At 33.7% G+C, this 12,651-nt stretch overlaps 1 protein-coding gene across 1 annotated transcript; it reads left to right on the top strand.

The window, feature by feature from the left end:
- The first annotated feature begins 187 nt into the window (after positions 1-187).
- On the top strand, positions 188-10,331 carry LOC105331601 (dnaJ homolog subfamily C member 11). Its single transcript, XM_011433867.4, has 17 exons — positions 188-343; positions 2,177-2,306; positions 2,461-2,534; positions 2,708-2,806; positions 3,263-3,342; positions 3,751-3,928; positions 4,289-4,356; positions 4,516-4,586; positions 4,779-4,903; positions 4,991-5,070; positions 5,649-5,765; positions 6,463-6,618; positions 6,983-7,052; positions 7,141-7,247; positions 8,528-8,621; positions 9,300-9,429; positions 9,980-10,331. Exons 1-17 carry the CDS (start codon positions 269-271, stop codon positions 10,024-10,026), a joined length of 1,701 nt encoding a protein of 566 aa, XP_011432169.2. The 5' UTR covers positions 188-268; the 3' UTR covers positions 10,027-10,331.
- Positions 10,332-12,651: the final 2,320 nt, after the last annotated feature.

Raw genomic sequence — 12,651 nt, 5'->3', positions numbered from 1 at the left:
TGCCTAGTGTATAACATGCTTTGAAAATATGACAAAATATTGAGTTTCTAGGCAATAGTTAATCTGATTATTTTCTGACACAAGTCAACATTTTAAAAGACTTGACAAGTCATTAAAATTATCTGACAAGTCGATATCAAGATCTGACAAGTCGACATAATTACCTAACAAGTGGTGGCAGATCTATGCCACCATAGTCTAGAAATGAAAAAAAAACTTCAGCAGAGAAATCCGAAGAAATTTTTACGCACGACTTGTCTAATCAAACATGGCGGCTTCCATGGATGATGATGATGGGTTTCAAGCGGACGATCTTTATGTATTGCTGAATGTGGATAAAAAGGCAAGTTTAGATTTTTGTTTCACTGACTAAATGCAAGCAGTTTTTGTTCTTCATCTCACATATTTCGATTAGCGTTAAAAATGACTTTGAACATGACCGCATGACCTATCTGCTAGAACTATTGCAACAATTTTAAAATATATTCTTATCTATTTGGTTTAAATCAGGTGGTATGTATTAATATTTCGTAAAGTTGCAATCCCAAACAATGGGGATCTAGTGAGGATTTTCATTTTAAGAAGTGCTGTTTTCCTTTAACATTGCATTTTTCTGTGTTATAAGACACTCAATATTATTTGAGAAAATTCGGATTGAATTTAATAGCCCTTAATAATAACTATAGCGAATTCACTATATACATGTTTTCTTTCACTAGACCACAGGGGCTCGTCACGAAGTTTTTTCAACCTTTTATATATACCACCTTTATACTATAAAATACACAAGGTTGTGTATTTTATAGTATAGAGGTGGTATATATAAAAGGTTGAAAAAACTTCGTGACGAGCCCCTGTGACTAGACTACAATTTTTGCTACTTGAGGCTTTTAATGAAAATAAATTATTTTGATGCCTTTAAAAATTGGATTATGAATTGAAGAATTTATGTGTAAATGCATTCATTCAAACTACCGGTAATATGATTTACGGTGCGACCTTTGGGGCGAGCACAGCATGTGATCAAACAATGAATTACAATAAATCAATAAAAATAAAATTAACAACGTAAAATTTGAATGCAAAAAAATAAAACATACCTATTTTCAGTAAATTTTCATTATTCATAGCAGAGACATAAATAACATAAACATAAATGTTATTTATGTCTCTGTTCATAGTTTACAAGATTTGTTATAATTTATCTATTTATAAGTAGAACAGTAGGTTAATCTCAGATACAATGTTGTTGAATAATAAAGATTTTAATATATAAATATTCATTGCACTGTATCTCCTCTTTTAAAGTGATTGTAACGTCAGTTCATCCCCCTTTTTTTGCAGTACTGTAGAAATTTTTTCTTAAACCTACATATAAAACTTGACTCATCATAGAGCTCCCCCCCACCGTATATGTTAAAAAAATAGTATTTCATTTTTTTTTCAATTTACACATAGAAAAACGACTTATCATGGATTTGCCCCCTCCACTTTTTAAAAAAAAATTAATGTTTAATTTTTTTTTAATTTACGTTAGAAATATTTGCTTATCATATTAAAAGAACATGGTGTATACATCGTTATTGTTTTTATTGTCTTGTTGATTCTCGTGAGAGTGTGAAGTGATAAAAATTGCCGTGATTACAGGGAACTACTGGGATGATTAAAACAATGCATTACTGGTCCAATTTACTGACGCCAAAAAAATCTGTTGAATGAATGTGCAACTAGTCCGAATTTTCTTTTCACACACGCCTTGCCGGTAGAGATAGCTGCGCGCTGGCGAGCTGCACTCGCTATTATGTTAAATGGTAGTGCATATTTTTTAAACTTTAAAGAAATTTGTTATAAAAGTGTTAAAGTTAAATGTTAGTGCAATTTTTTAAACTTTAAAGAAATTCGTTATTAAAGTGTTAAATTTCATTATTATTCACCTCTACAGGACTGAAAATGTTGCTATATCTGGAAATTCCATATATCCGATTTTGTTTTAACTGTAAAATTTTGCAAAGATTTGTTACCAATTTTACTGGGGACTCAAAAAACTTCGCTATATTTGAGATTTCGATATATCTGTGTTCTTACTAAACAAGTTTTACTGTATTTATTCCTTTTACATATCCTTCCATATCATCTAGACTTCATAATCTATAAAAGTTCAATTTAACATGGACAGGCAACAAACCAAGAGATCAGCAAAGCGTACCGACGAATGAGTAAAATATTTCACCCTGACAGACATCACGACCCAGTAAAGAAGAAGCAAGCTGACGTGTTCTTCAACAAGATTAAGAATGCTTATGAAAGTATGATGAAACTGAATGTTCTTTAAAATAATGTGGAATTTATACTGTACCCATATTTTGCATTAAAAAAAAAACGCAAATAGTATATAGTAAGCCTTTATTGTTAATGTCTACAGTACCGGTACAAGTACATGTATCTTTCTTTCATTTACAGTATTAAGTGATCCTAACAAGAGAGAGATATACAATCGTTATGGAATGGAAGGACTCAATGTACAGGGGCTTGAGGTATGGCTAGAAGAGGGGGGGGGGGCTATAACAACCTCCTCATAGTAGCATGAAATTTCTTTTAAAAATAGATTAAATCGTAAGTATATTTACTTTGTTGTAAACACACACAATATACATGTGATTTTAAAGTGTACTTGATTAGTAACCAGGATGTGATTGGTTGATTACAGATCATTACTCGGACTAAGTCTCCTGCGGAAATAATTGCCGAGTTGGATCGCTTGAAGTATGAGGAGGAGCAGCGCAGGCTACAGAGGACCAGTCCAGCTGTAATTTTACTTGTCTTTTTAAAAAGCTCAAATATTTTGTTCTACATAAGTTGCATTGTATAAAAAATAGCACAATATAAGCCACTGGTAGCATGTATATTTCATTCACCTAAGGCTTAAATTATTGTATTTCTGGTCAATAACTAAATAGTCACCTGAGTCTCTTGTACCCCTGATGCTACACTTATATGCCTTATTTAATTTGAGTGAAACATGTATTTTGTTTTAATAATACATGTATTGCAGTACATGTCAGACCCATACAATAATGAATTTAATACTTGCCCCCCCCCCCCCCCCCCCCTTCCCAAGTTGATGAACTATTTGTCCCCAGAAATGCTGACAATCTTAACTGTTAACTTTCCTATGAGCCTGTTCATATTTTAAGTGCATTGCTTTTTTCTTGGCTTGTCTCTATATACATACTTTTAAAAAACCATGATTGATACTTTGTAGGGTGAGATTGAGGTCCGCATTAATGCCACAAATGTATTTGGGGGTTATGCAGATTATGAAGAATATGATTCTGAATATCAGTAAGTAGTTTGTAGATATACCTGTACACATGTTCTGTTTTTTCCCTTTAAATTGTTAACCTGGGAACAATAAACATGCATACATCACAGTTCATTTAATTAACCTAGGTAGACACAATATATCTTATAAGTGCATGTATAAATATGTTTATGTGCATTATGTACATGTAAACATATCTCATTGCCCTTTATACTTTTCTTTAATCTTGTAAATATATCAATACCTTTAATGTACGTGTGGAACTTGAGTATATTAGTTGCATGTGCATGTTGTTTAGTACTTAACTTTGGAGATGAAATTAAAAAAAATGAAGTAAGATATTTTCTTTTTTTTAATCCCAGTGATGTAATTTGTTTTTAAAAACACACCTTGAAGACATATCGATGACAATTTTTTCTTTTAAACAGAGATGACCTGAATTATGTTGAGATTACAGAGATCCGCTTCTCCCAATCTGTAGAGTACCCATTAACAGCAAAAGACACAACCATCATAGGGGGTACAGTATCATCCAAAAATGGAATAGGATCTGGGAATTTTCTAGTTGGGTACCGTCGCCAGACCTCCGACAAAGGGTGGCTACAGGTAAACTCACACAATTGGTTATTTCATGGTAAAGATTTAATAAAAAGGTTGGAGAAAATACAATGCACAGTTATATTTGAAAAAAAACTTATAGTTTTTTGAATGTAGAGATTTTTAAAAATATTTTTCTAGATCTGTTCCTAATTTTGTTTTTAACAACAAAGTCTAACTATTTGTTGCTATAAGTATCTTGTGTAGTTTCCTCATTTAATGCGAAGAAGATAAAACTGGAAAATATTTTTTAGTTGATATGGGAAATATCGATATATTATCTAAAATGAAAATTATAAAGTAAGTACTGATGTATATTGATGTAAATATAAATGCATATAACCAAATATATCTGCTGTTTTTGAATAGGGGAACATGGGATTTGGTTCTGGGATGACATTTGCACTGCAAGGATATCGTCAGCTGACCAAACGATGGTAATAAGACATTCTTCATTATCCAAAAAAGTTAGATTTCTAGTATATAACTGATTTTATTCATCAATTGATAAATTGTTTCATCATAAGTTTTATATTTCCTGTTTACACGTCTTGTATGGCAGCGTTTGAATGGTAAGGGTACTCTCTTTGTTATAGTTATGGTAAATGTTCCACGTTTTTTGGTACAGACGAAACCATGAGGAGACAGACGATGGGCTTATCTTTCCGTGAGTACTAGAGATTTGTTATCTATCAAACTACAAATACCTGGGTTTAGTACTCTATTTTCTTTAAATTGTCAGCAAATAATTGCACAATAAGGATTCTTTTGGTAGTATTTTTGCCATGACTTTAAGATGAACATGTATTTTCTTCTTTAATGTTTCATACATATAAATTGATATTTTTTACTTGATCAGTTATCTCTAACCAGTTTGACAGTCATTTCCGGGGGGAAATGGCTTTAATAGTAGCTGCCAAACCAAGTTTACGAACAACTATCCACTACGATAATGGAAAAAATAGAGCTATCTTTACAGTTCAAGTAAGACCATCATAAGAAACAAAAATTGTACTTGGTAATAGCTTAATTTTCAAAGATATTGGATAACTCAACTGTTTTATATGATAGGTTGGTAAAAGTAATTATGCCAAAGCTGTCTACAGCAGATCATTTGAAACCCACATCTCAAATATGGATTTTGAAGTTATGTAAGTATTCTGTGAAATCTTATTTGATAAAAGAGTACTGATAATGTATACAGTAGTTCAACAAAACACATGTACCTAGTTAAATATATGTACAGTTGATGTAACAGAACTTAAATGTTTTGAAGATTAAGGTCTCAAATATTTGATATGTCTGCTAGACAATTCCAATTCACCTTCACAGTCTTTTTCTAAATACATGTAGAATACAATCAATAAACTTCAAATTATAAAGTAAGAGCTGAGTAATATCAATAGTACATGTATTGATATATGGCAAGACAAGAAAAGATGGAGTCGATGGAGGACTAATTTGCCGTTTGTGATTCAGTCGACTGTTGTTCAGATGTGTGTGTACGGGTAATTGGTCAATTTGGTTAGACCTGGGTTAGTCAGTTTGTTCATGAATTATTAACTGCTTACCGTTTTTCTTCAGATTTGATGGAAATGTTTAAATCTCATACATATCTCTATCTACACATCAGTTTGAGGGGCAGTTCCTATCAAAATATGTGTATTGCATGTAAATGTACACTGTATCTGCTATGAGAAATAATTTATGGTTGATTCTCTCTCTACAGAGGTGGCAGTATAGGCTGGTTCTTTGCCTATGGTGTCAGAATGAAGATCTCTGAATTCAGCACTATCCATGCCAAGCTAAAGATTACAAATAATGGTGGAGTTAGTTTAGATATTGGGTGAGTAAATCCCTGTCATATGCTTTTTTGTGAAAACATGAGAATTATTACCAGTAAATGATATAGGTGAACATTTTTAACACTTTCACATTCTATGGTCTCTTTACATTCGTATAACTAGTATACCCAAATTATTTCAAAACATGTACTCCTTCTTCTTTGTTTTAGCAAAAGATTTACTTTTTAATTTTGTCTACATTTCTTTGAATTGTTTTGCAAAGAACTACCGTACATATATGATTAGGGTAAGATAGGGCTGATTTTTAAAAGAAAATGTACAAAAATTGGTTTTCAGTGAATATCACCATTGTTATTTTTTCATCAAAGATGTATATATGTATGTTCAAGACTGATTGCCAACAGAAAAATTGTAGATTGTTCAAAGCTTCGCTCTAGGTTTTCCATAAGAAAAAATACAAGAAAAATGAACATTTCTGTCTAATTCTTATACCTTATTAATGTCCCACACAGTTAAGATGGTCTACATTTATACAATGTCAATTTAATTTTCTTGTTGGTCTACGGTATTTGTATGAACATTTTTTCACTTCCATGTTGCAAATACATGTGTCATAGATATTTGTCTATGGGAGACACTGGTAGTCTTATGTCTACAATGAACAACACAGACATTGTTTTCTTGCCATTTTACCTTCCCCATGTAGTTGTTACATTTCGTAGGCTTTCTTACTTGCAGTGCACGAAGAGGTCGACAGTCTTACTTTTTCCCGATCCTGCTATCGGAGCAGGTGCTGCCATCTTCAATATTCTACGGAACGTTCCTCCCTACTGTGGCGTACTTGGCTGTTAAGAAATTAATTGTAGATCCTTATGTCAAACGGAAAGAATCAGAGTAAGATATAGAAACACAGTTCTCCATGAAAAAATCTTCTCTAAAGAATAAATGATATAGATACTGTCGTTGGTATATCTGTAGGATAAGATGAGATATGACTGAATTTTTAGTTCACAATACAGTACAAATTGGGCTCTTTTAATATAACAATGTCCCTCATGTTTGAGTTTTGTAAACTTTACGGGTATTTATGTTCAGTCAAGATGAACAAAGAAATATTATACATTTATAATTGTACATTTATTAGAATTATACATTTATATGTACCCGAGCTCAGAATGAAATTATATTCCTATGTAAAATCCATCATACTATTCTACTCGTATACTGATAACCATGTCAAATGTGTCAATTATTTCAGAGATCTCAAAAAGAAACAGGAAAGAGATTCTGATGAGCTACAACAAAAAAAGAAAGATGCTGAGGCGGCGGTTAGTGTTCTCTGTTATGAACCCACCATTTGATCCAACGGGTTTTTTATGAGGACATAAGTTATGGTTATTTTTATAAATTTTATAGGTAGAATTGATGCAGAGAACTGTAGAGAAAAGTTTGGAGCAAGAGACAAACAGGAATGGTTTGATTATTCTGAAGGCCTTGTATGGACGATTGGTAACCCAGGATGGGTAGGTATCACTTGATACTGAATACAGGGAAATATTCGCCCCCGTTTTATTTTCGCCCCTTTCGTTCTCATTGTCAGCGGGCGAATTTAAGACTGGATGAATTCCGATGATTCAATTATTTTTCTTTGAACACAACTGTGTTTGGGCGCATTCAATACAGGGCAAAACTGTTTGCAAGTGTAGAAGGGCGAAAATTACAGTAGTCATTTAGGCTCTATGTATTAGTCATCTAAGATGGGTAAGTAGTCTTTTGATAGTCATTTAGGCTCTGTGTAAGTCACCTAGGATAGTTGGGTATATCACTTTACGGTTATTAAAGGGGCATGGTCACAATTTTTGGTCATATTTTATTTTTCTGTTTTTATTATTTACAATGCTTTAGGAATGCATTTCTAATGATCAAATGGAATTGGGTGCCCGTTGATTAGATTTAAGCAAGATACAAGGGTCACAATTCTTCGTCATGTAAACAAGGCTTGTGCCCTGTTTTTGTTTACATAGGTTCAATACACCAGTAAAAAATCTTTTTCAAGATTTGTCTATATTCTTATTCATTTTAAGCATAAATAAACAGTTCCTAACAATTAACACATTCAATTTAGGTCTAAAACTGGAATTTTCACTTCAACGTTCAAAATGTAAACGAAAGCTTTGTTTACATAGCAAGGAATTGTAAGCTCTGTATCTCGCTTATAACTCAACAAATGACACTCAAATTTTGGTTGCCTATTAAAAATGCCTTACTGAAGCATTTTAAACATTCAAATCGAAAAAATAATTTTTGACCAAAATCGTGACCATGCCCCTTTAAGGCTGTCTATTAGTCATCAAGGATGGATAGGTAGCCACTTGAAAGTCGTTGAAGTTCTGCATTTTAGTCATCTAGGAGTATTAAATAGTCACATGGAAATCATTAATGCTCTTTCTAATAGTCAGCAGGATGGGTAGGTAGTCACTTGCTATTCATCAATGTTCTGTCTATTTCTAGTAGTCACGCAGGATGGGTAGGTAGTCTATAGACAATCATTTAGGTTTTGTTAATTACCAGTAGTCTGTTGGACAAGCCCTCTCTCTTATTGTCTAGTTGTGAAATACTGATTGTCATTAATCTTTTAGATTTCTCAGAATTCTTTGTTCATACAGTTATTGCCATGTCTGTATAAAAGATAGTAAAAATCATGATTAAATTATTTCCAAAACAAAGACAAGGATTCCCAGCAATTGTATTTTTTCTCACCACCAAACTGATTTACCTGATAAGCCTGTATTTTGTCTCCCAGTGAATTAGTGGAATCAGAATGCATTGATGTGAAAGTCCCACTACAAGCTCAGGTTACTGACTCCCAACTCATCATCCTGGAATCTAACACCAAGGTACGTCCAACGCTGTCAATCATTTCATTAATAAAAGGAAAAAAAATTTTATGAACTACATGTAACTAGATGAAAATACATTGTTCTGCTCATGTTCATGGTCAGAAACAAAAAAGTTGGATGCGAGAATTGATTAATCAGGCACTGTCCCTTACTGTGAAATTGTTTTAATTCATGGTGGTCAATGTTTTATGGATAGCTAAAATTTTCCTGGTTCATGGGTTGGTTGCGATAATTTTGATAAATATTAAACAAAAGCTTGTATATATACACATACATGTTAACCTACAGTGATGAAAAATAGGTAGATTTTAAACTGAAAAGCGGTAGCATCGCGCGCAGCCTTTTTCGCGTATATTTTTATGTACTACATACGTAGTAAGGGTTTCTGATTAGTAATTAACAATATCAACTAAAATATAAAAGACTTTTGAAATTTAGTAATATTAACACTAGCAATAAAAATATTCGTATGCAATTACCATTATAATGATTACCAGTAAGCTATTTTTAAGGAAAAATATTTGAGTGCATTGAGTGTATTAATATACATGTACGTGCGTGGGGATGTAAATTCGTGGATAAGGGATTCCACAAATGCCACAAACATTGGTTCCTTATTAAGAACAATGATGATTTCACAGTATTTCCACTTTGACTTTGTGCTGTGTCTTACAGAGTGACTTGCCAGGGTTTTATGACCCGTGTCCAGGACAAGAAAAGAGTCTGTATATTCGCTACAACTTTAGGAATCGACCTCATCAAGTGACGTACGAAGACAAAGACCCCATCCGATTGCCCCTACAGAGTAAGATCTGGCCATCAGTCAATGCACATTGTCTTTCTAATAAATCATATTGCTGTATTCATTTGTGGTCCCTTTGTCTATTGGTGAAATACCGGTACATGTAGTACATATGAACTATTGGGAAACTTTCACTTTGGGGGTTTCCCTTTGATTGGTCCAAGACCATAAAAATAGGCTTTAGTGTTGTGCTAAGCTTAGTTAGTTTTGTTACAAGTGTATGAACTGTGCATTGATGAAAACTAATGGTCAATCTCATGTAGACTTACAATTGTGGCCAAATCAACAATTTTTTCTCATTTTTATGAATAATGCATTCCTTTTCTGACTGCACCTGCACACTTTCATGATGGAAATTTCATCAATCATGCCAATGCTTGCATCTGTAAACAGCTGACTGATTTTATAACGTGATCTTATTTTCATACATTTAAAAAACAAAGAGTTTGTTGTGTATGTGTAGAATTAAGTCATTGTCACATCATCAAGTTTGTTGTTTCTTGGCATTGTGCTTGCTCTGTAATTATTATACAAACTGCTATCTTTGTTCCAGGGCATGTGATGCAGGATGAAAAAGATGAATCCTTTGCTCACCAATGACCATGAAGGGATCTAGGGTTTTGACAGGCATTTCCTTGACCAGAATTAGTTTTATCTCAGAGACATGAATAACTAGTACCTGTGCATGTTTTGAAACTCCATAACACAGTTTAAATACTTGTAAACATAATATGGGTATTATATGGTTTTCTCGGATGCCGAGGCATTAAAAACCTTCAGTCACACCAGATGCTCTACCTTTTGGGGAGCCGTTCATTATGCATTCAGAGTTATCAGTCAAACTGTGATGTTAATAGAATGTGTGTAATTGAATAAGATTTGTTGACAATAAAAGTGATGTTTTATGTGGGTTTTGACTTCATCAAGAGATTTACCGGTACATTGGTTAACATTTTCTTGGAAGTCTCATGTTTTGAGTCTGTAATTTGAATTAGTACAATTTGAATTTTCAAGGTCACATGTAGTACATATATGTAATAACTACTGCTGTATTATGTCTCAACAAAAATTGATCCACCTTTTCCTCTGATATGGAATGTTTCTTTTATGATAATGGCTTTTTAAAAATCTAAATAGTAATTAAAATGTGCAGCAATTTGGAGCAAAATGTGACAGAAGTAGCATTTAAATCTGACAAATTTCAATAGAAGAACTTCTGGTACATATTGTATCTCTTATCGGAGAGCCTCTGTACACAAAAATTCTGTCTGTTAATGATCGTGTCCAGTGTAAGCTTAGATCACCAGATGTGTAATCTGTAGTGTTGATCCTGTAAACAGTTGGTAAGCCACCCACTCCTTACCTCCCCTGACCCCCCGCGGAGACCTTAATTCTCTACCACGGTGTTCCATTAACAGACGATACACGTGCAGTGGCGTCCGAAGCAAATAGAGAGTGGGGGTGAGGCTAGACCTTACAGAAATCTTGATTAGCAAAAACACTTTATGGTATAGTTATGTCTTTTTTGCAAAATTAGTGGGGGGGGGGGGGGGGGGTAAGCCCCCTCCGGCCCGCGGTTCCGACTTCTTTGCACGTGAACATCTTGTTCTCACCAAAGGACAGCCTTCGGTGTCGTCTGTGTTTGAAACATCCGCCTTAGATTTACTGACCAAGGTACAGACCGGGTGTGGTCAGAATACAGCATTCATAGACAAACTACCACTGTGTATCGGGAAGCACGTTATTAACAAAATTTAAGCATTGCAATAAGCCACGACCAACCCCACCCCCTCACCCCCACCCCAAATAAAAGATTAAACAAAACAAACCAGAAAAAATGGCAATGGTATGTGTTAATTTTTGACAGCATGTGAAAGATTTTATCATTATTTTCTTATACCTTTGTTCGTTTCTTACAGACTTCTGTGTACATATTCTTCTTGTTGTAAATCAATGTGAAATGATTGAATCCTTATTTACTTATACCCTTATTCATATCAAACAGGTTTCTGTGTATATTATTCTTCTAGTAGTGAATTAACGAAAATGATATTTTTTATGGAAAATTCGCACATTGAATGACGAATAATTATACTTAATTGACCCAAAGTGTGAACCGCATTTTATTGCTGAAACTGTTACAGAGTGCCAATCTGACAGACGTCAGTCCTACCGAATCTGTCGTTAATTACTGTTAATTGCACTTGGCCTGCACTCCCTCTTGGTTTGTAACAGATTAGCGGGGATTTGTCCAAGCTGAAATCCGTGTCAAGCTAAAATAAACTCCGCGTTAGCAATATAATCACAAACTAATTAATTAGTGTTCGTACTTCTGATTACTTATTGTTGATTGTTGATTACACTGAAGGTTTACGGCATATACTGACACCGATGTTAGTGTTATCTAATTAGAATATATTAAACCAATAAAAAAAAAATTTCTTTAAAATAAAATAAACAAAAAATTAAGCGATCTTAGAATTAGGTGTTATCCAGGATATGAATTTATTAAATAATTTCGGAACAATTAAATCAAACGTCAAATGGTGTACTACCGGAAAATCAATCTAATTTTCATATGATGTCCGAATAAAGTTATTTGAAACAAATTAAAATCAAAGCTATTTTCCATTGCTTAACATAAAGATATATGAATATTAGAGCATGTTGTGGTCGGTGAAGATAAAGATGTAGCTCGCTACAGAGGTACGACCGAGAGTACGTTATTATACATTCATAATGGATGCTGTACATGTATTATGCATCATTGCTTATGTAAATTTCCCAGCTTGCTTTTCCTTTGGCGGCTTTTTGTCGTGTGCATATGGTTAAAACAGAAACCACACTGATGTTATTCAGAAAAAGAACCTCTCTCTCTCTCTCTCTCTCTCTCTCTCTCTCTCTCTCTCTCTCTCTCTCTCTCTCTCTCCTCTCTCTCTCTCTCTCTCTCTCTCATCGACCCCCCAAAATAAATATACTATCCAATATAACGCTTATATTGTGTTTTTAACCCGATTGCGATTGAAAACAAGTTTTTAAACTTATATTGCCCACTCACTACAAATTAAGAGTCTTTATAACAACTTCATATTAACAACCATTATATAAATAGTGCCTGTTTGGGAGGGTAACAGTTGAAATTGACACCCCGAGAAAACCATTGTCAACCGACGCGAAGCGGAGGTTGACAATGGTTTTCGAGGGGTGTCAATTTCAACTGTTATC

The sequence above is a fragment of the Magallana gigas genome, chromosome 3 (genome assembly GCF_963853765.1).
Source record: "Magallana gigas chromosome 3, xbMagGiga1.1, whole genome shotgun sequence".
In the NCBI taxonomy this organism is placed as follows: Eukaryota; Metazoa; Mollusca; class Bivalvia; order Ostreida; family Ostreidae; genus Magallana; species Magallana gigas.
The sequence above is the reverse complement of the archived record's forward strand: the minus strand, read 5'-3'. Positions and strand labels throughout refer to the sequence as shown.